At 46.3% G+C, this 22,118-nt stretch overlaps 1 protein-coding gene across 1 annotated transcript in view; it reads left to right on the forward strand.

Annotated features, from left to right (window-relative positions):
• Window positions 1-2,586: 2,586 nt before the first annotated feature.
• Window positions 2,587-22,118, forward strand: part of ABCA5 (ATP-binding cassette, sub-family A (ABC1), member 5) — a 27,986-nt gene continuing 8,454 nt past the window's right edge. The window contains exons 1-23 of the mRNA XM_010149866.1: window positions 2,587-2,691; window positions 3,431-3,635; window positions 4,768-4,926; window positions 5,140-5,237; window positions 5,820-6,049; window positions 7,168-7,309; window positions 8,166-8,354; window positions 8,684-8,831; window positions 9,773-9,941; window positions 11,503-11,561; window positions 12,081-12,191; window positions 12,379-12,554; window positions 12,971-13,090; window positions 13,854-13,992; window positions 14,163-14,253; window positions 14,468-14,607; window positions 16,078-16,197; window positions 17,214-17,415; window positions 17,666-17,835; window positions 19,254-19,387; window positions 20,320-20,457; window positions 21,417-21,530; window positions 21,882-22,052. Coding sequence (XP_010148168.1) covers window positions 2,587-2,691; window positions 3,431-3,635; window positions 4,768-4,926; window positions 5,140-5,237; window positions 5,820-6,049; window positions 7,168-7,309; window positions 8,166-8,354; window positions 8,684-8,831; window positions 9,773-9,941; window positions 11,503-11,561; window positions 12,081-12,191; window positions 12,379-12,554; window positions 12,971-13,090; window positions 13,854-13,992; window positions 14,163-14,253; window positions 14,468-14,607; window positions 16,078-16,197; window positions 17,214-17,415; window positions 17,666-17,835; window positions 19,254-19,387; window positions 20,320-20,457; window positions 21,417-21,530; window positions 21,882-22,052 — 3,330 coding nt within the window. The remainder of the gene's footprint in view (window positions 2,692-3,430; window positions 3,636-4,767; window positions 4,927-5,139; window positions 5,238-5,819; window positions 6,050-7,167; window positions 7,310-8,165; window positions 8,355-8,683; window positions 8,832-9,772; window positions 9,942-11,502; window positions 11,562-12,080; window positions 12,192-12,378; window positions 12,555-12,970; window positions 13,091-13,853; window positions 13,993-14,162; window positions 14,254-14,467; window positions 14,608-16,077; window positions 16,198-17,213; window positions 17,416-17,665; window positions 17,836-19,253; window positions 19,388-20,319; window positions 20,458-21,416; window positions 21,531-21,881; window positions 22,053-22,118) is intronic.

Consider the following 22,118-nt stretch of genomic DNA (forward strand, 5'->3'; position numbering starts at 1 on the left):
GGGGTTTGTAGCTGTAAACCTAAGGGAAACGTGGTGTGTGGCACTAACTCACCTCATCCTGACAGCGGTCTGGAAGGGTCGGTTTGGGTCTGGGGCAGTGAGAAGGGTTTTCCGAAGTATCATCTGATCATTATTGCACCCCCCCCCCCCCGCACTAGCATCTCTGATGTGGAATTAAAGGCCAAACCCAGTAGTTTTCCATGAGGTTCCTTTGGCTGAGATGCCCACAAATGGTTGTGTTTCAGGCACTTTGGTCAGTACAAGATCACAGGGAAGCAGCTGAATTGTTGGGGGCTTTTGCTGATTAAGAGCATTTTCATTTTGTCCAGAGTTACTCAAATAAATGTCTCGGCAGGGTCTTTTTGGTTCTTTTTCTGGTCAGTCTACGTGTTCGTTTTACTGGTTTGGAGTTTCCAGGAGGGTTTGGCTTTTTTTTCCCCAGGTAGAATTATGCACGCGACAATTCTTCGGTGTTCTTAGTTGTGTGTTACGCGGCGTATGTGGAGGTGGCAGGTGTAATACCACAAAATGAATTAACATTCTTAAAACGACCTTCCTCCAACCTAGGTGAGGTGAATTAAAGCAAGGGAGCATTCCAGTGACGATGTGGTAATGTTACTGGGCTGTTTATTTTTTTAGAACTGGGTAGAAAATAATTAAAGAAGCAGTAACTGGCACGAGCGATTAATTCAATCAGCTTTGCCCGTTTTCGGGGTTTCAGTAAACCAGAGGCGTGGGACTGAGGGAAAGGGTTGCTGCCTTAACGCCGTCACGTAGCATCCAGCACGGACCTGGGTGCAGCTTCTGCCGTGGGTGCTGTTGAAGTGTGCTGAAAGCAGGCCGTGGAGCTCCCAGCCCTTAACAGGGAATGCCCTGAGCAGCGGGGAGAAGTGCAGTGGGTTTATTCGACCTGCAAGCGGTAGCTGCTGCTCTTGATTATTTTTTAAGCTCTCTGCTGTCATCTTGAAGCGTTTCTTGCTTGAAAACATCCAGAGTTGCTGTATGGATTTTCCCTGCAAGAATTAGTTAGTAGCAGTGGTTGGTGTTTAAGCATTTTGGGTGTGTTTTTTTAAATCAAGGGAATTTTTTTTTCCCCCGATTTGTGGTGTGGATTCAATGGGCCTCCGTGAGAAGGTCTCCAGGCTCTGGGTGGGATCTCTTCCCCAGGCTTCGCTTTCAGCGATGTGCAGCCGTGTCCTGGCTGGTCCTCGTGCTGCGTGTGCCTGCTGGGGGGTCGCTGCCTCGCGGAGGATGCCGCTCCCTCCAAAGGAAGCCGTGAGCCGTGGGTTCGGTTGCTTGCGGGTGCCTTTTCCCTCTCCCTTCCCTCCCGGGCTCCGAGGAACGCGGGCTCTGAGCGAGCTCGCTGTAAGCAGTTCATGTATCTGAAGTTCTTCAGGCTCAACTCATCAGGGCGGTGCTGACATCTGAGCAACCTCACGTTGCGTAGATGATGTCTGTGCTCCCGAAATAGATTTCCGTGTTAAAATACAGCTGGGGAAGGAAGCTTGAGCCGTGTGTTGTCTGACAGATAACGGAGAAGCTGGGTCCTGCCGCAGAGCTGTTCTCGATGCACAGTCGCCAGAAACATCAGTCCGCTTTCTGCCAATCCTGGAATGCAGATGTGTTCCTGAAATCTGCACTGTGTATGGCTGGGATGTTGGGAAATGGCTTGGGCGTTCCTGGAGGGGGGTCTCGTGGCTGGGGCAGTGGAAGGGGAGGTGTTGTGAAGGCTTGTGCTGGCTCCCACTGGCTCTGCTGAGCAGCTCACGGCTCTGTTTCACCTCACAGGAGAGGAGACGGCGGGGGATGACGACTGACCCGTGACTCCGAACCTTGGACAGCGAGGGGGTGGCAAAACTGGGGATACAAACCGGCCGTTCCCCAACCTGCCATCCTTCACCAGGTATGCCTCAGTGGAATGGGATGCTGCCTCCTGGGAGAGCATTTTCAGTTTTTTAGGGTTTTTTTCTTGTTGCAAGAGCTTACATTCAGCACCACTGGGTTGTGCAGCTGGCCTAATGGAAAGGTAAATTGGGAAAGTAAGTCGTGTTGGATCTGCTCCAGAGTGGAAAGGGGTTACTCACGGTAAGTTGAACAGCTTGCCTGGGGTGAGCCGGCTCTTGTTTTCAGATGCGTCGGTCTGGCTGGCTGCCCCGAGCCCATGTGATGGACACTGGAGTTGTACTCCGAGATCAATACTTTGGCTTGTGATTTATATGTAGCAAAAGGAAAATAAGCCCCGGTTAGCTCAAATCTTACGAGCTCACGGGGAGCTGCTCCTGCCCTGGGGTGGGGGATTGCTCCGGGGGCATTCCCAGCCCTCTCCCAGCCAGTTTGCCTGGATTTCGCTTTGCAAGTGAGTCCTGCCCATTCCTTCATGCAACGGGCATCTGGTGTATTTGTTGGAAGGCATTCAAAACCATGAAAACCTGAAAATGGAAGATTTATATAAAAATACGTGGGATACTGAATGCTGCAACTGCCTGGCTTTTGCTTTTTAGATTATTTTGTCGTTTAATGTAGATCTGGGTTTTGTTGTGTTGTTTAATTCTATTTCTTTTTCCTTAAACAAACCAGTCTGGAAAAATGGCACCAGCTACTCCAAGAGAAGCGGGAGTGTGGAGACAAACCAGAGCTCTCCTGTTCAAGAACTGTCTGATTAAGTGTAGGACTAAAAAAAGCAGCGTTCAGGTAAGCAGAGTGTTTGTTCACTGCTGTCTTCCTGTCGGCAGTGAATCCGCATTTAAGCGGCTCCGGAATCGGGGGCAATGCTCACTTTTACGGTAATGTTTCTGAAGCCTCGAGGTCTGCACTGAGTTTTGGCTTGAAATGGGCTTTCTCAGGAGCTACTTTGTGATCCTTTAGTTGAAGATGCATCCTAACGTGTAAGGCATTATCCGGAAAATATTTTTGAATTAATATTGCAGTCTTAGTGCGCTTTTAAAAGCGTTTGTACCAGTAGCCGAGCAGTTTGCACCCATAGTTTAGCAGAATCAGACCTCTCCCAGAGATTTTTGTCTTTTCTAACAGTTTAGCCCTGTGCAGAGGTGATGCTTATGATACTTAAAGACGAATTTTGCGGTGAAGAAGAGACAGTACAATGCTTGGGTAGACTGGGTTCATGGTTTGTCTTTTGCTGCTTTCCAAATAGCATAAGTTTGCTGATAATTAAAGCATGTAGAATTAACCCTTTCTACCTTAAAATGGCTTTTTAGGTTACCAATACATGTGATTAAAAGCCTGTTTCAGTGCCAGAGAAGGATTTGGCATTAAAATTGACTGTTGCATTGAGAAAGGTGCAGGGACCTTGGGAGTCACATAATTAAACTCACAGTCCCTCCTTTAAGCTTTGTGTAACTGAGAGAAACCTTTGGGAAGTCTCGTTTCTACGACGGCTCTGTGACGTTTTCACATTTCTCTCTTTGCCCAGGAGGTCCTTTTCCCACTCTTTTTCTTGTTTTGGCTAATTCTGATGAGCATGATGCACCCGCACAGGAAGTACGGCGAGGTCGCCAACACCAACCTCGGGGTGCTGGATACCTCCGTGCTGGTGAACTTTGTCGTCGGGTACACACCGCCAACCTGGGCGGCACGGGAGATCATGAAGAAAGTGGCTTTCAATAACTTCGAAGACGGTATTTGGACCCCGAGCGTTGTGTTTTCCCGAGTGTGTCCCACGCCGTGGCTTGTGTTTGGGGAGCTCGCTTGCTGCTGTTGCCGATGACGGAAAAATGAGCCTTCCTTTTCTTTTCCATCGCGGATAGGGAACAGACCGCAAAGGCGTTCTATTGCTTGGTGGGCAGATGTTGCAGATGTTCTGGCACTGCCATCTCAAATTGGTTCCCGTTCTCCTGTCGCAGCCAAGCGGTCTGTGGCTGCGGGAAGGGTTTTCAGAGCACCCAGGGGTGAAGTGCAAAGAGCCCCTGGACGGCTCTGGGGCTGATTTGTCCCGTGACATCCTGGGGCAAATCAGCAGATGATAGCATCCTGCAGATACATCAGGTTGCATTTTCTATCCTGTTGTTATAAAAACTCTCCAAATTTCTCTTTTTTTTAATGACTGTTCCCATTAACGCTGTGTCACCTTTTGAAAGCAGTTTTTCTCTTCCATTTTTCTGATTTTTAAAGTGCTTTGCCTGCACAGCTGCCACATCTAGCGTGAACTTATCTTTCCAAAAACACTCTGATGTATTTTTAGTTTGGTATCTTTGATTCTCGTCCTTGCGGCATGCATGCTTCAAAGGTACCGCGGAGAAACAGCCCAGCCCGACATCTGCGTTTTCCTCACCGGCGCCCTCGGCCGCTTTGCGCAAAGGGTTCCACTTCCCGCCTGCGCAGCTCTTCTTCCTCCTGTCCTCTGCTGGAGTCAGTGGCAAAACACCCTGTTTTCATATATTTAGTCCTCTGCACTGATTTAATCTGCCCTTCCTGAAAAGCACTGGTGCTGGAGAATAAACTCTTGGGTTTTTCAATCCTCGGGCAGAGGATTGGGGCACAGAAGCTCTTGGAGCAGCAAAAAACGGGGGGGAAAATTGGGAAGACTCGGGTGTAAATTTGAATAACCCACCCTGCTACTGAGCGACACTCCTGCGGGTTTCTGTCCAGGGAAATATTTCGTTTACTAGAATAAAAATACAACCTATATATATCCAAACCCAAATAAATCATTAATTATTAGCATGACACTTCTTTAAAACAGCGTTGCACAGTTTTTCTTCCTGCTGTGCTGGAGCCTAAGTCAACATGATGGTTTCTTCTCCCTCGTAGGCATCATCACAGAGGAGTATTTAAGCGAAGAGGAGCTGCAGGAGGCCAGTGCTTTTAAACCCTCAAACTTTGTGGGTGTGGTGTTCAAGGATGCCATGTCCTACCAGCTGAGGTTTCCTGATTCAGTCGCTATGTCTTCCATCTATATGGAATCGAGAGGTAAATGTACATGGTCTTCTATGTACCTGTAAGGGGATAAATGGAAGAATCATTTCCTCTCTTTCTTTTTTTGGCCTCATGTTGCATGTGTGAGGGTCATGCAGTTTTTTTCCACTGTTTAGGAGGGATGACCTCGAGCTGCACCATCTTTTCCTTAGGGATAGGACAGCTGTAACTGTGGCTTTTTTTAAAATACCTTGCTTTATTCTGCAGCCAGTTGCTCCAACCTGCGGAAAGGGTGCGAATCGGTCACGTACTGGAGCTCGGGATTTACGGCTCTGCAAGCCCGCATCGATGCTGCGATTATACAGGTAGCTCTGGGAACCTAAAGAAACCAAGGAGGTTCAGATCCGTGGATGCCTTGGCTCTGACTGTTTTTGTGATGTTGTCTATTAATTGGGTGAAATGCCATATCAAAAATTAGCATGAATCAGAATATTTCATGAGTGTTCTTGTCCGGTTGAGTAATGCGGGTGTTTGTCCTCGCTTGGGTCCAAAGGAGCCTGAACCGCGCATCCCGCAGGTGTCAGAGCATGACGGCTTGGCAGGGCTCCCCCCAGAATGCTATCCAAGATGCTGTGCCAAGAGGAGCTGCAGAACTTGCCTTGCCATTTTACTGTCAGTATTTATCAGCAATGTCCCTTTCCCTGTTTCCCCCCTGTCATGCCGTTCACAGTGAGAACGATTCTTGTCTTTTTAGGTGATAGGAATTGTAAAATTGTTCATTTTCTTTCCAGATTTTCTGATTTCTGTGCTTTTGGACTGGGATTTGGGGACAGGGAGGTTCTGGGGTCTCCGGATCTCTCCCTGACAGTGGGGATGGAGACGGGTCTGAGATGGGGCTGTAAAATCAGAAATGATGCAAAAATAACCCTTCCTTCTTTTCCTTTCAGCTGAAGACTAATCAGTCGGTTTGGGAACAGCTTGAACTGACGAGAGCAGTGGTCATGGGAGAGGCTGCTGTGGTGGAAATAGACAATTTTCCTCGGGCGATCATTTTGATTTACCTCGTGATCGCTTTCTCACCGTTTGGGTATTATTTGGCAATTCATATTGTGGCAGAAAAGGAGAGGAAGTTGAAGGAATTCTTAAAAATATTGGGACTTCATGACACCGCCTTTTGGTATGTGAGTGTTTGGTGTAGCCTATTCTTTATAAACGAAATATAAACTATAGAAAGGAATATAAACCAATAACACTTTCTAGGAAAGCTTTTCTATCCCATCCTCCAGTCTTCTAATTTTTTTCAGTCCAATTAACTGAAGCACCCTAAAAGTGAGATTCTCTATAAAGCCTGACATGGAGTATCATGGAAATAGGAATATTTTCATAAGTAAATACCAGTGAAATGCTGTTGCATTTACGCATATAAAGTCACGCCAGACTTGGAGGGATTAAATGTGATGATGGTTATTATGTTAGTTCGTTTCTATTGGTTTTAAATATTTTTTGGCTCAGTACCTCCTTTTCTGGAGGTTCAACAGGTAACCTGCCGTCTCCCTTTAGAGTTTATCAGTGTCATGTCTGTTTGCGGCACGTCCGTGGTGACAGACCTTACCTAACTGAGTCCTTCCCCGGCAATGCGGGTCCACTGGCCCCGCTCGCCCCTCGCACATCAGCACTGAGCACCTCCAGTCTGGAGAAAATCATTTTACTTTTCCCAGTGGGAAATGGGAGCGATCTGCAAAGGCACGCTGGGAATGCAGCTCTGACTGGCTGCTGAATGTAACTCAGAAACTTGTTTGTGAGGAAAGTGTGTCAGTTTTTACTACCTGTGCACAAACTGCCCTTGTTTCCCGAGGTCAGAATTGCTCACAGACTTGCAGCTCTGTTTTTAAAAAGAAAAGGATTTTATTACCCTGCCCAGCTACTGGAATGACGAGAGTATTAAATTTTAAATAGAATTTCTTTAATTATTGAAACCTACTACTCAGTTACCTTCTTTTGGTTATACCAGGGAATTCATTATGCAAGTTGAAAAAATAATAATGAATCATCTAATTGTTTGTCTTCTTGATGCTGTGGGTGTTGATGTGTGTGCTCTGATGCTTAGAATGATTACAGGGATGTTTACAAGGGCTCTTTTTATCTGGGGGCTCTTGTTTTGTTGCAGGCCTGTCCTTTGGTGCAGCTGTCTGGAATGTTAAAGAACGGTAGTTTTGGTTATTTTTGTATGTAAATAAATCAGGATGGGAATTCATTGACTGGTTTCTGTTCTTCTTTTTCCCCTTTTGCTCCTAGGCTTTCGTGGGTGCTGCTCTACGTGAGCCTGATCTTTGTCATGTCCATTCTTATGGCAGTGATTGCAACGGCCTCTTCCCTCTTTCCCCAGAGCAGTGCCTTTGTGATATTTCTCCTTTTTTTCTTCTATGGAATCTCTTCAGTAAGTATTCCTGGTCAGTTCAGCCATCCCATCCCTGTTTTATTTTTCCCCTTCCCACCTGATCTTGTTCTCTACTAAAGCATTTGGAGCAAATGTAGGAGCAGAGGGTGGTGGTGTCTTGCCCACCTCCATCCCCTTCCTGGGTCTGCTCTGGTTTGGCATGTTGTACATCTCTCGGCCGTCTCTGTGAGAAATATCTTTCCTTACTGAGGTATCTGAGTTTATAATCACAGCCTGGTTTGGGTTGGAAGGGACCTTAAAGCCCCCCCAGCCCCACCCCCTGCCATGGGCAGGGACACCTTCCATAGCCCAGGTTGCTCCAAGCCTCATCCAGCCTGGCCTTGAAGACAATCATCTGTCTGTGAACTGGAACGCTGTCTGTACAGCACCGTTTTGATGTCCAAACACGTGCCCTCTTCTAAACATGTGCTGTTACCATACGGTGTAATTTAAAACCTTAATTAAGGGCCAGAGAATTAATTTATACAGCACATTTCTTGTCTGAGCTCATAAGCAACCGGTGCAGAAATAGTTACTTGCTTGCTGTCTGTCCTTTACAGGAGCTGTACTGAGCAGGGGGCGTATGCACGTTCAGTCCTACAGCTCCTTATTTCCATTGGTAATTTTTGTCTGTGCTCTGTGACCTGCCATCTTTGGGAAACTGTCCCTCCGATGCTCTGTGTGGAAGGGAGGTGTGGGACGTGGGTGAATGCTGTAGTGACTATACCAGGAAAATGAGTTCATTATCAGAGGAAAAAGTGAAGCTATGGTCTTTCTACTTCAGTTTTTCAATACCCTGTATTCTTAGGTTTTTTCATATGGTACTTTCTTACCTTCTTTTTCAATCCGTTCTTAGGTTTTCTTTGCACTTATGCTGACACCTCTATTTAAAAAGTCAAAACATGTGGGTATAGTGGAGTTCCTGGCGACGCTGGTGTTTGGCTTTGTGGGCCTTAACATCGTCCTGCTGGAAGATTTCCCCAAGTCTTTTGTGTGGATTCTCAGCCCCTTGTGTCAGTGCAGCTTCTTGATCGGGGTCGCGCAGGTAAACAGCTTCCGATTGTAACCTCATCGCGCTCGCGTGTCTTGCGTCCTTTTCATACAGACGGTGGTGTAGATCTTCTGGAATATTTATGGGTTTTTCAATAAACTGATGATGCTGGGGAAAAGTGCCTGTTTTGCAACTTCCCATGGCAATGTAATATCAAGTGAAATACAGTGTGCATCAAGCAACTGTTATTCTCTGTGTTCATTGCTGTGATCTCAGTCACCTTCTCACTATTTTTCATTTTCTTGCTGAGTTTGGCATCGTGTCTTTCCAGGCTGGCACGGTGCTGGTGTGTAACCTCTCCCTCTGTCCGTGTTTGTTGGCAGGTCATGCATCTCGAAGATTATGAGGATGGTGCAACATTCTCAAATCTGAATGACGGCCCTTACCCACTCTTTATCTCTCTTATTTTATTGGTGCTGGACAGCATATTTTATCTGCTTGTAGCTGTCTACCTTGATCAGGTTATCCCAGGTACGTTCATCAGAAAAACTGAACTGTGCTAGCATCCCCGAGTTCTGAAGTTCTGAGTCCCCTGGGTTGTCATGGCTGGTGACATTTCTGACTTAATTTCGGCCATGGGGAAAGAATCATAAAATCACAGACTGGTTTGGGTTGGAAGGGACCTTAATGCTCATCTAGTTCCAACCCCCCTGCCATGGGGAGGGACACCTTCCACTAGAGCAGGTTGCTCCAAGCCTCATCCAGCCTGGCCTTGAAAAGGAGATGCTGCTGTTCACAAATATATTTTACACTATGACTCAGAATGCTTTTGGCTGAAATAATTTATTTGCTAATAAATATGCTATTTATTTGCCGTAAAAACTCTGAGATGTGAGGAGGGGTGTTAGCATGATCAGGGTTGATGGTGTTTATGTATGCCAGCTAAATTTGTTTCCCTATTTCTAGAGGAAAAGGTTCCTTGCTGTCTTAAGGAGTGCCTCAGCCTTTGCAATTTGCTATTGCAGGGTTCAGAATTAAAGACTGCCCTGCCTGTTCCAGCCCTTTCCCTGTGACAGCCATAGTTTAACGTGAAACACGGAATAAGGTTATTAATCTTGCGACTAATGCCTGGTTAAGCCCTTCAGCTCCCTTTGCCTCTGATCTCCCTGGCTTTATGTTGCCTGTGTTTAAGTCACTGGTTGTGCAGCACTGGGGATTCCTGTTGCGTAGGAAGAGATTTGCACATACATTTAACTACTTAGGAAAGCTGGAACCGGCTAGCAGTGTTGATGGGAACGCTGGCTTGAATGTGGATAATGTGAACTTGGCTGATGAAATCCCTCCAGGATGGGGGTGCGGGCTGGTTTCTAAACCTGTAGCAGGATAGCTCATGGCTTTTGTGGCTAAAACCCCAAAACTGAGGTATATCTGCAGCTCTGTTAAGAAATTGGCCTTTTCCTTTTATTATCCAGGGGAGTTTGGACTACGCCGCACGCCGTTTTTCTTTATGAAGCCCTCCTTTTGGTCAAAGCACAGAAAAAATTACAAGGAGTTGTACGAGAGCAGCATCAACGGCAGCTTGAGTTTCAGTGAGATAGTGGAACCCGTGCCTTCCGAATTTCAGGGGAAAGAAGCCATCAGGTACGATTCCTGCTCTGCCCCAAGTGCAGATCACCTGCATCCCTGACTTTCTGATGTGCAGCTTGACAATGACTCCTAGTTCTCCAGTCGTTGGATTCAAATAGCATATGGTATGCATTGCAGAGAGTCCTACACACACACACGGGGAGGCTAGTTTCCATTTTCAGTGAAGCCCCATCGTCAACAACATGGATACTCTCCAAGGATAAATCACTGGGCTTAAAGAAAGGGTTTGTCTGTGGGTTGTGCAGTTGGAGTCCTCTCAAAACCGGCCGGTTTTCCATTCCCTCAGTTTCACTGAGGCCACGAGAGGCATAAGCGGTTGCAGATGTCGAAACGCCTGCTCTTCTGGGAGGGCTTAGTTTCTGGTAACATGCATTTGAGGAGAAAAAGCTGAATTCTAGGTTTGTGTGAAGGCTGTTGTGTTCTCCATAGACCAGAGAACTTGGTGGTGGTTTTACCCAGCTGCTGTGTCTAAGAGGGTAAACCAAAACAAAGAGGTGGCCATGGTCTCATCTTTCATGTTGCATTTTGTGTCACCTCTTCTCTTGCATCGGGGCTGTCACGTGTTTTTAGTGTGTCTCAGATGCTATTTTCAGTATCTTCCTTTTAGCCCTTGTTTCCATCATTTTCCAGTGGCACAGCTTGATGTGGTTTGAGGAACTCTGTGTCTTCACTCCTCCTGGTTGGCTCTGCTGAACTCAAATATTTGAGCTTTGTGACCAGAATGAGTCTTGTGTTGTCTGGGCTATCCATGTCTCTTTCTGCATCTGCCATATGTTCAAGGGTCCAGTTTTAACCCTGATGTTCGCATGGGAACACTGTGGCTGTTTTTGCGTTATTCATCCACCCTGTCCACAGCATCCTTCCACCAGCTCTCCATCATTCTCACGCTATCTTGTCGTCTTTACATGTTGAGGTTTTGTTTTTTCATACCTGGTTCTCCTCCCCGCTATTCACACTTGTAATCTGCTACCCATCCCCATTTTCAGCGTGGTCAGGCTTCCAAAACCTACCCTTCACGTCGTTCCTTCAGATGAACTGGTTGGCTTTTTCATTTTGAAAAACAGTGAGGCTGGAAGGAAGATTTTTACCTTTCTTGGAGACAAAGATACCTGCTTTCATGTATCTAACTTGGATGAAGGGCTGTCATTAATCACATTTTTCAGGTCTGGTGAACTAATACCTATTTTGCATATCCTGTCTGTTGAGTTTTCTGTTGTACTGTGAATATACTGGGGAGTAGCCATGCCCTTTTCTAGCCTGGGAAACCTCCAGTGCATTGTTCTACCCTGTGAAAGAAACACAGATGTGCAATAATTCAGCCTGTCATCATCGGAGGTACCTTGGAAGGTGACGAGGCAAAGCTTTCTAATACCAGGGTGGAGCTGGGCTCAGTTCTGCCACAAGATGCCCTGACTCTTGACCTGCCTCTGAGGGTCTTCAGCCTGTCTACTGCCACTTGAGCACGGTTGTCTTGTGACTGTTGCTGAGTGTTGATCATTCAAAATGACATACAGAGGTCTTGAAATAGTTTATAAAACGACATGTCTTCTTTCAGAATCAGCTGTGTTCAGAAAACATTCAGGAAAAAGGGGGAAACTGTGGAGGCTCTCAGAAGTAAGAACACTTTAGCTTTCTGGCCGCTTATCAGATAGAGGAGCAATAGCTGAATTGTTGAGTGCTCTTTTGTGTTTCAGTTCGGGCTTTTTGGTTTCTTTTAGTGGGGTGGGACCGTGGCGCATGTATGCCAGATGTGCTCGTGTGTGTCTTCCTTTAAACCCTTGCTTAAAACGGTACCCCTCCCATCACTAAAGAAAGCCTGCTGACACCATCCCCGTTACTCCTCCTCCGCTCGTGCCGGTAGTGATACCACCTTCCCTGCCCCGTCTCCCTGATCTTTCAATCTCATTTCCCCACGTGGGTTTTAAACGTGGCCACCCCACAGACAGTGCAGGGGCTGTCCCAGCCCCAGCGTGCCGTGCTGGGGCACGGAGGTAAGGCATCCCTTCGGGCACGGCGTAAATGCATACCCCATATGTCGGTATTTGAGCTGACCTCTGCGGTAGGAGCCGGCTTCGGGTGCCGCGGGCACGTCTCTAATCTCTCCTCTTTCTCTTGTGTCTGCTCGGGGACCAGATTTATCCTTCGACATCTATGAAGGTCAGATCACAGCTCTGCTCGGGCACAGCGGGACCGGGAAGACGACGCTGATGAACATCCTTTGCGGGCTGTGTCCACCCACAGACGGTGAGCTGCTCCGGCGTCAGGAGGTTTTGAGTACCCGGCTTCGGCACACCGAAGCTGCTTACCTTTGTGGTCGTTTTAGGGTGCACCAGATTTTTCTGTGGATGATGTATGAATTCATGTCCATGTTATCCTGCTTTCTGGTTGTAAAATACTCCCAGCTGATTGCTCCTGACTTTTTTTATTTTAGGGTTTGTCTCTGTCTACGGGCACAAAGTCTCAGAAATCGATGAAATGCTTGAAGTGCGACAAATAGCAGGCGTCTGCCCCCAGTCCGACATACACTTCGATATATTAACTGTGGAGGAGAATCTCTCCATCTTTGCTGCAATTAAAGGAATCCCGCAGAATGATCTGATACAAGAGGTCAGTCACTGGCACAGATACTCTTACATGTTCATTTTAACCAGTAAGGCAAAATAACCTTACATTTTATAGGTGTTTCCTTAAGTTTGCAGGGGAATATTGCTTTACAGTATAACAGACAAGGAGGTGGAGTATGACAGATGTTTTTACATAGAGAAGCTGTTAAGTATTCCTAGGAAACTAGGACGCTCATGAAATGTCTTAAATTCCAGCGGTTGCATTCAGGCATGGACACCGTGTAGCTGCTCCAGGTTTGCTGGAGCTGTGGGTGCACAGGTTCGTCAGCAGGGTGCACAGTTCAGATACAGAACGTGCTGTGAATTAGGAACAGTTCCTTTGGATGTTAATTGTTAATAATCTGGTTAAAACAAACAAAGTATTATTTTAACAATAAATGCGTTTCTTATCCTTTAAAGGTGCAGAAAGTGTTGTTGGATTTGGATATGCAGCCGATCAGAGACAACCAAGCCAAGAAACTAAGTGGGGGGCAGAAGAGGCGGCTGTCGGTGGGAGTTGCTGTCCTCGGGAACCCAAAGGTGAGCCTGGTGCAGGCGTTCCCAGTTTGGTGTCACTGATACACCTCTTGTCAAAACCGGCTAACGCATATAGTAATGCGTAAGATGCAGATGTTGCTGCTGTCAGCAACTGTCTCTTCTTTCCCCCCCCTCATCTGTGGTTTAAACAATAAAAATCACTTCAATAGCTCAACTTTTGTGCTTGAGGATGTTAATGGTTTAGGTGATGGTGGTGGCTCCGGATTTGATCCCTTTGTGAGATAAATAGCATGACAAGTTTTGTGTTGGTTCTGGCAGGTAACATTTAGCCCCCAGCAGTGTCGGAGACTTCTCTTGCAAAAGCCATCCAGACCCTTGGAGCAGGGATGGAGCCAGAGAGCGCTTTTGTGTTACAGATCTGTTTGTTCTGGCCTGTAAGAATGGGGACTGCTTTTAGATCTGTGTTTAGAAGTGATGCGTGTGACAGTTCAGTGGGATTTTAGAAGCGTGAGTGTGTATTTAACCATCCCTTAAAGGAAGCGTGTCTGTAACTAAGCGTAATTGTATTAGAAACAGAACAAAACAGACTGTGGTGTTAACTTCCCATATGATTTTCCCATTTGTCACAACAGGAGATGAGTTTATTCAGAGCTTGTGAAGGCGGCTGCCGTGCTGTACGGTTTAGAGCACTGACGAGCAGGGTTCAAACGAAAAAGCCCAGTGTCTGTTACCTGGGGGCATTTCCCCCCGTCAGTACCTTGCACATAGATACAGGTTTGCAAACGCTTCTTGTGTTCGCACACAGGTTTTACTGCTGGATGAGCCGACTGCGGGTATGGATCCGTGTTCGCGTCACATCGTCTGGAACCTCCTGAAAAACAGGAAAGCCAATCGCGTGACCGTCTTCAGTACCCACTTCATGGACGAGGCAGATATCCTCGCTGGTGAGTCCCGCTGCGTACTGCCCGGGGTGCCCGGTCTGCAAGCGACAGTCGCGTTCTAGGGCAAACGTGATGCTTCTCGAACTGTGGTGTATGCCTTTATTTGAAATCCATAGTTGTGTTCTGGAGTAAATTGACAATCCTCTGATTTTTATTTGTTTGGTTGTTTCTAGATCGTAAAGCTGTGATTTCTCAGGGGATGTTGAAATGCCTCGGATCATCTCTCTTTCTCAAAAGCAAATGGGGGATTGGCTACCGCTTGAGGTATTCTCTCTGCGTTACCTGTTACGTGCCATCACCTAGCATTACTTTGTTTTCTGCTTGCTGAAATCTGTGAGACAGCAACCCCTGTCCCCAGAAAGGATCCTTTCATCATTCTCATACAAAGTGTTTGGCGCTCTGCAGGCTGATTGTTCTGATGCCGATGCGAGGAGAAAGGCAGGCTTTAAAACCCCAATTTCCTGTGCCTTTTTCCTAGTATGCACATCGATGCCTATTGCAACACGGAAGCTACGACCTCGCTGATAAGGCAGCACATCCCTGCAGCCAGCCTGATCCAGGAGAACGACGAGCAGCTCGTGTACACCTTGCCGCTCAAGGACATGGACAAGTTTGCAGGTATTGATGTTTCTGTTGTGCTGCAGCCTTGAACGGCGGCAGAGGAGAAATCCATCAAGCCTGGCTGTAGCCTGCACTTCTTGTTAAATTGTCACTTCTGCATTTATGTGGTTTTATAGGTATTTATTATTTGGCTGATGCTCAGCCAGCAGTGAGCTCTTCCTCAGGCAAGCAAGGACCTTGTCGTCTCCTCCCAGGGGGTTGTGGTGTTGTGAGGGATGTGGGTACCAACAGCAAGCGCTGGGGAGGTGTCTTCAGCAGAAGGGTGATGAGACCCTTTCGCTTGAGAATCCCCTTGTCCTGCATCCTCCATCAAGGAGCCAGAAAGCCCCAGGTCCTATAATAACCAGTCCTTTGTGCTGTGAACCATAAAGACCATGGTGTCCCTGCCTTAAAATTCACTGGTGAGAAGGGAGAGTGGAGCAGATGTGTTGGGTTCACTAGATGGCAGCAATCATCTGGTCAGTCCTACACAGGGCTCCTTGTTCATTGCCCAGGAGAAAATGGAAGAAGTGGCGTGTCTTTGCGGTGCGTGGGAAGCTGAGGGAGGATCAATACTGATGTGAATGTGGCTCGTATTTCATAAGTGCTTTTTTCCCTGTTACATTTAAACCGTTAATAATTTATTAGCTTTACCTTCAGCAGCCACTGCCTGTACTTTTGAAAACCAGGCATCTTTATGCAAGGTTGAATCAGTTCCCCTGAACTGTTTTGAGGAGCAGCTGAGGTTAAGGATATGTCTCAGCTACTGGGGCAGAAGAAATCATGGAGATCTGATGAGCATCATCAAGTATCCAACAACTCTTCCTGTTTTATGCATTTGTGTTTCCCTTCAGTTGTCCTTGGCTCTGAAGCTCCTCATTTTGTCAAGTCCTTCACTTCATAGGGCTGGAATGAGTCCAATAGTGGTTTTTATACCACCATGCTAATAAGTGCTCTCCTTCTGAACACCGTTTTGGTCTTCAAGCTATGCATGCTGTCTAGGATCTCCTGCCCAGAGAAGCTGGCTTTACAGATCTGAGTATTTATATATATAAAAAGATTACTCAGTGTTTTTGTGGGAAAAATTCTGTGCCTGAGTAGGGATCTGGGTAGGAAGAGGTGTCCTGCAGTCCCTTTGTGCGATGATCCCAGGAGAGGGGCTCACAGCCAGCCAGGAGGCAGCTTTGAGCCCAGGAGCTTCAGTATACTGAGGTGGTATTCATAAAAACTACAGCTTCGGGAAAGATCCCACATTTCCCATATCTGACCACAGAGGTTGAGGTTTTACGCTGGAAGGAGCTTATCCCAACCTTGGTTCTCAGGCCATGACCTGTGTGTTCATAACTAAGCCACCACATTTACACGTTACCTGCTGTTTAGAGTCCCGTGCAGAAGGCTTGGGGGTGCCTCTGACAAGCTTGAAGATCTCTCAGGAAGATGATTTAGCCTGGTTTTGGAGCAACCAACACGTTTCACTTCTGTCCCTAGGCTTGTTCTCTGACCTTGACACTCATTCCCATTTGGGCGTTATCACCTACGGCGTCTCCATGACGACACTGGAGGATGTCTATCTGAAGCTGGAAGTCGAGGCAGAGATTGATCAAGCAGGTGGGATGGACCCCAGCGGCTGTTCTCCTGTTTTCACTCCTATTCGATTTAGTCTTAATTAGCGTACAATTGTCCATGCCCCATCGCTGCTGGAAGGAGTTTTGCTGTGGAGGGAAGAAGACCATCTCGTGCAGAGCGCTGCATCCAGCAGCACGGGGTGCCTTCTGTCTCGCCTCATTCCAGGCTTTTGAAATATTTAACGTGAAAAACACAAAAGCAGCAAGTTGGGTGGGGAGAGATTCTGGAAGGATCCGGGGAAAAGCATTTTACTGGCCGTCTCTGCAGTAATTAATTTTTCATCCAGTGTGCTTACATCTAACTTCTTTGCTTTACAGTGGCAGTTTTTATGGCTAGCCTTTAAAAATGTGCATAATTTTCCTAATGGAGCTTACATTTAAGAGATTGTAAATGCACAGTATAAAATTTATTTCCAACCCTCTGTGAGAACAGTAATATTCGTAGCCTGCATTTAAGCCTGAAATAGCTGAACTTGTCTTCCCCACACCCTTAAAAGTGATTTTCAGTTCAAATGAAAAGTTGGGACTGCTTAAGATTACTCCACAATTAATCCATTCTTCTTTTTGATGTCAACTTTGGATGGTTTAAGCTACCTTAAATCTTTTTAGAGCTTTCTTTGTGATACAGACTAGTGAACTATCCTGCTCTGCAAAGTTTTTGCGTGGGTATAAGAGGGTTTAACAGCTGAATATGCTGATACTGAATAATACAAGTGCATGCATAGGCCAGTGGTATGAAATTGGGGTGAGTTGCACCTTTTGAGCTGCAGAAATTTGTATCCTCTGCCTTGAGTGTCTGCTGTGCATGTGATTCAGAGCGTTGGGGTAGATTGGTGTCATTGAGCTTGGAGTTAAGTTGAGGAACTGGGGTGAGATGAGGTGGGTTCTGCAATAGCAAGGGGAAGGAATTGATTGCCAGCCAGCTTTCTCCAGCCCTACCACTTCAGACCACGTAGCTCTGTCAGAGCATCACATTTGTAGAGTTTTACTCTTTTTCAGATTATAGCGTGTTCAGCTCCCAGCAAGTGCAGGATGAAGTGGATACAAAATCCCTTGACGATATGGAGCAGAGCCTCCTGGTACTCTCGGAGGCGAAGATGCCAGCAATGAGCAATACAGCCCTCTGGAAGAAGCAGGTTTCCACCATAGCAAAAGTTCATTTCCTTAGTCTCAAGCGGGAAAATAAATGTGTGAGAGTTATGTAAGTATTGGGGCTTTCTCATTTGTGTACAAAATTCTCAAAACCTGTTTGAGTGATACCAGAGAAAGGGCAAGATGCAATTGATTTTTTTCCCATAGTTACACTTAGAAAATTATAAGTGTGAAGCTAGCCGTTACTGTAAAATACATGCTTTTTTGGGGGCGAGGGAGATGTTGTTTTGGTAGCATGCACATAAACTGGATTGGCTTTCTCCGAATTTTAATCAAACCAAAACTTTTATTTCTTTCAGGTTGTTGCTTTTTCTGATTTTTCTTGTAGTTCAGATTTTATTGTTTTTCATACACCACATCATCAAAAATTCTGTAGCTGCTATCAAACTCTCCCCAGATTTGTACTTGCTGAAGCCCGGAGAGGACTATCACAAGTACAGGAGTCGCCTTCTGCTGCAGAACTCCACAGGTAGGAGACCAGGGTTGTGCTGTGGGGTGGCTCCTGCCTTCACCTCTCTCCATCGTAGGATTTCACATGGTGGGGGAAGATGGTGTGTGCTACTTTTGGCGTTGGGGACAAATATTTTCCTTGAAATTAACCCAAATGAAGAGTTTGCAAGTACCCAGAGATGGTAGAGAGTGAGGATCCTTTGTGCCCTAGGGTTTGGTTCAGAGATCCTCCTCCTATGTCTGATGGTGATGTCTCGAGACAGAAAGATGAGCCCTGTGAAGGAATTGGGTAGGGAGACCTTTAGGTACATCAACATTAAAATCCTGCTAAAAATGTTTCGGAAAAGTCCTTTTTGATTGAATTTAGAATGTTTTAAAAGTGGGTAACAGTGATCCGGGCAATAGAAACGAGTGTCTCTTGGAGCCATTGGGAATTTGTGCATAACACAACTTCATTTCTCCAGACACTATCAAAGTGCTGCCGTTTTCCTGCTCTCTTGGCTAATTCTCTGTTAACTGAAACTTTGAGTATCCTGATAATGCTCGTTAGCAACTCCGGTTCCTCGCTGCTGTGTTTGACTTGCACAAATTCAGTACCTGAAGGGGCTACAAGGAAGCTGGGAGGGGCTTTTTACATGGGCCTTTAGTGACAGGACAAGGGGTAATGGGTATAAATTGAAATCAGGGAGGTTTAGATTAGATAGCAGGAAGAAATTCTTCACAGAGAGGGTGGTGAGGCACTATAACAGGTTGCCCAGAGATGTTGTGGATGCCCCATCCCTGGATGTCTTCAAGGCCAGGCTGGATGAGGCTTGGAGCAACCTGGTCTAGTGGAAGGTGTCCCTGCCCATGGCAGGGGGGTTGGAACTAGATGATCTTTAAGGTCCCTTCCAACCCAAACCATTCTATGATTCTATGACAGGAAAAGGGGTAATGGGTTTAAACTGAAAGTGGGGAGGTTTAGATGAGATATCAGGAAGAAGTTCTTCCCGGAGAGGGTGGGGAGCACTGGGACAGGTTGCCCAGAGAAGCTGTGGATGCCCCATCCCTGGGAGTGTCCAAGGCCAGGCTGGATGAGGCTTGGAGCAACCTGGGCTATGGAAGGTGTCCCTGCCCATGGCAGGGGGGTTGGAACTAGATGATCTTTAAGGTCCCTTCCAACCCAAAACCGTTCTGTGATTCTATGATTCTAAATCCACTGGAGAATATAACCAAAAAACTTTCTTGAATTCTTTGGAGGCTGCTGAGTGGGAAGACAAAGTGAAAACATGCATGTTGTTCAGGATAGCATCAGACTCCTTTTTTGTGGGCATGGGTAAAGGAACTGTGATCTTTCATCATAGGCTTCTCTCAGTCAGAAAATGCATCAGTAGTTTTGGGTAAAATACTCCCAAGCTGGTGATGAATAGTCACGTTGTTTTCTCTGTCTTACACCAGAATCGGATATCGATGACATTGTCCACTCTCTTGGGAGCATGAACATACTCCTGGAGATGTTCAATGACAGTGACTACGTCTCGGCCGCACCTCACAGCGCAGCTTTAAACGTGTTTGACCTTGAATCCAGACAGGTAAGACGGACAGACTGGCTCGGTCGTGTCCCAGAGAGCAGAGAAGCAGCTGCTTAGGGCCTGGGCTTGTTGTACTCTTGCTCCAAGGGCACCTACTGAGTCATATAATCAAATAATACTGTATAATACTGCTTACACAAGAGGCCTGGAAAGAGGAATTTTATTGAGAATGGAAATATTATCAAAATAAATGTTCTTCCATGATGATTATGGTAGGCTAGTAAAACTTCCATCCTCCTTTTTTCCCCACAAGGATACAAAAAGCCAAGAGAAATATTTTGCTTCGCAAGAGACCTGGCGTAGGAATTTTTTTTTTTTTTTTTTACTTATACTGGCTGAATTATACACTTTGACAGAAGTATAATTCCATGGTGCTCTCATGTGTAAAGAAAAATGAGTTTCTTGGATTGTAAGTATTCATTTCAGTATGGTCACCGAAGGAGCATCAGAAAGATTTGAACATTGGGGGTGTATTTAATCTCCAGCTTTGCAGTATGCCAGCTCTGCCCCTTGTTCCCATTTTTATTCATTGCAAACTGTTAATATTAGTGTGACAGTGCAGCCCTTAGCTAATGTAAATTTTTGCCTGTCTGGTTTTTAAATGTATTAGCAAGAACATACAATTGCAGGTCGTCGTGTGTTTTATTTCTCAGGCTGTAATTGTCTGGAGCATCATTTGTCACAGCATTACAGTTGCATAAAACATTCTGGGAGTTTATCCCAAATAACTTGTTCTCTATGAGAGTGACTGTTCTGTTGAATTAGGTTACGAGTTGTAACCACCCCGCGCAGCCCAGAGCTTCCTGCAAAGCACACACAATTATGCAAAGGTTTTTCCTGATATTCAGGTTTAATTAAGCCCATAGGAGACCCCTCCCAGGGTATTACCCTTCGTGCAGAAGAATTCGTATAGCAAACACTTTCCTTTCCAGAACTATGTTTTCATGGTCATATTCAACAGTACCATGGTGCATTCCCTGCCAGTTTTGATGAACATGGTCAGCAACCTGCTGCTGCGTGGTTTGAACGTGACGGAGAGCATTCAGATCTGGAGCAACCCCTTCGTTCAGGTGAGCAGCACCCGGGGCTGCACAGCAAAAATCACCCTTAAAGATGGGGCAGGGTGCGAGGGCGAGTGCAAAAACACACGGAAAACGGAGGGAGAAGCTGGTTGGGCCTGTCTGCATCACCAAGGGCGGTGCTCCACGCAGTGCTCTTGGGAAGGATTGGACCTCAGGAGCTGTGGAGTAAGTCCTTGGTGGGACAAACCTTTGCAGAATTGGAAAGGACTTGAAAGGGGTCGGGATTTTGTTCTGCAGGTTGTGGAAGTGGAGGAAAAAGTGCCTTGGAAAGAGGATGTCCTGGTGGGAATTTTTTACAGGTTTGGTACAGGGTTCCTGCAGGGGCTGAACACGGGGTGTGCTGGAGGTCATCTGCCTCCTTGTGCAGAGCTGGGGTGGCCGCAGGAGAAGGAGGACCTGCTGCAGGAGATAAACTCCTAGAGCACTTTATTAGATGCTTTTATAAACGCTTCGAAAACCTCCATAGGTATTTTTCTTCATAGAATCACAGACTGGTTTGGGTTGGAAGGGACCTTAAAGCCCTCCCAGTCCCATGGACAAGGACACCTTCCACTAGACAAGGTATGGGGCATCCACAGCTTCTCTGCGCAACCTGTCCCAGTGCTCCCCACCCTCTGCTGGAAGGATTTCTTCACAATGTCCCATCTAAATCTCCCTCTTTCTGTTTAAATCCATTACCCCTTGTCCTGTCACTCCCTGCCCTTGGAAAAAGTCCCCCCCAGCTTCCTTGGAGCCCCCTTCAGGCACTGGAAGGGGCTCTAAGGTCTCCCTGGAGCCTTCTCTTCTCCAGGCTGAACCCCCCAACTCTCTCAGCCTTTATGCTGTGGCTCAGGTGATCCTGAGATACACAGAATATGTGTTATAGCATTTACAGGCAAGTTCCAATTCTAAATGCATTTTTTGCTCATGTGCCTTCTGGTATTGAAGAAATCGGATTTGTATTTCAGAATCTTCCAGACACAATTTTCAGACTAGAGATCTATTTTGAAGCTGTGCTCCTGGGAATCATTATTACTGGAATGCCACCTTATTTTGCCATGGACAATGCAGAAAACCATAAGGTAAACTCCCAGATGTGGGTTCATAGCCTGGTCTGACTTAAAAACATTGGGGTTTTGAGGGAGATCTTAAGAAGCGTTATAAATAGTATCTTTTGCCATGAGTTGGGTCATGGATGTGACTGCTGTTTGCTGCCTTGGGTAGAGCAGATTTGGGAAAAGCCCTTTTGTTTTCCATGGAAATGCTTTTTGTGTTTTTGGCAGCTAAAATCAGCAATAACTTGGGTAACTCACTGATGCCACATCAGTGCAAAGCCTGAAAAACAAGATCCTGCTCACATGCCGAGGCAGTTTAACATCGCTTTTATTTCAATTAACACTTCATTAATGTTGCACTTTCTTTTTCCATCGCAGATCAAAGCGTACACGCAGCTGAAGATAGCGGGGCTTTATCCCTCTGCTTACTGGGCTGGGCAAGCCGTGGTTGACCTCCCGCTGTTTTTCTCCATCCTTGTCCTGATGATAGGCAGCCTCTTTGCCTTCCACTACGGTGTTTATTTTTACGTGGGCAAGTTCGTTGCTGTGGTGAGTGCTGTGGGGGTGGGAGAGCATGGTTATGTTATTTTCCATCAGTGTTTGTTTTTATTAGAT

The sequence above is a fragment of the Eurypyga helias genome, unplaced genomic scaffold (assembly GCF_000690775.1).
Source record: "Eurypyga helias isolate BGI_N326 unplaced genomic scaffold, ASM69077v1 scaffold21824, whole genome shotgun sequence".
NCBI lineage: Eukaryota > Metazoa > Chordata > Aves > Eurypygiformes > Eurypygidae > Eurypyga > Eurypyga helias.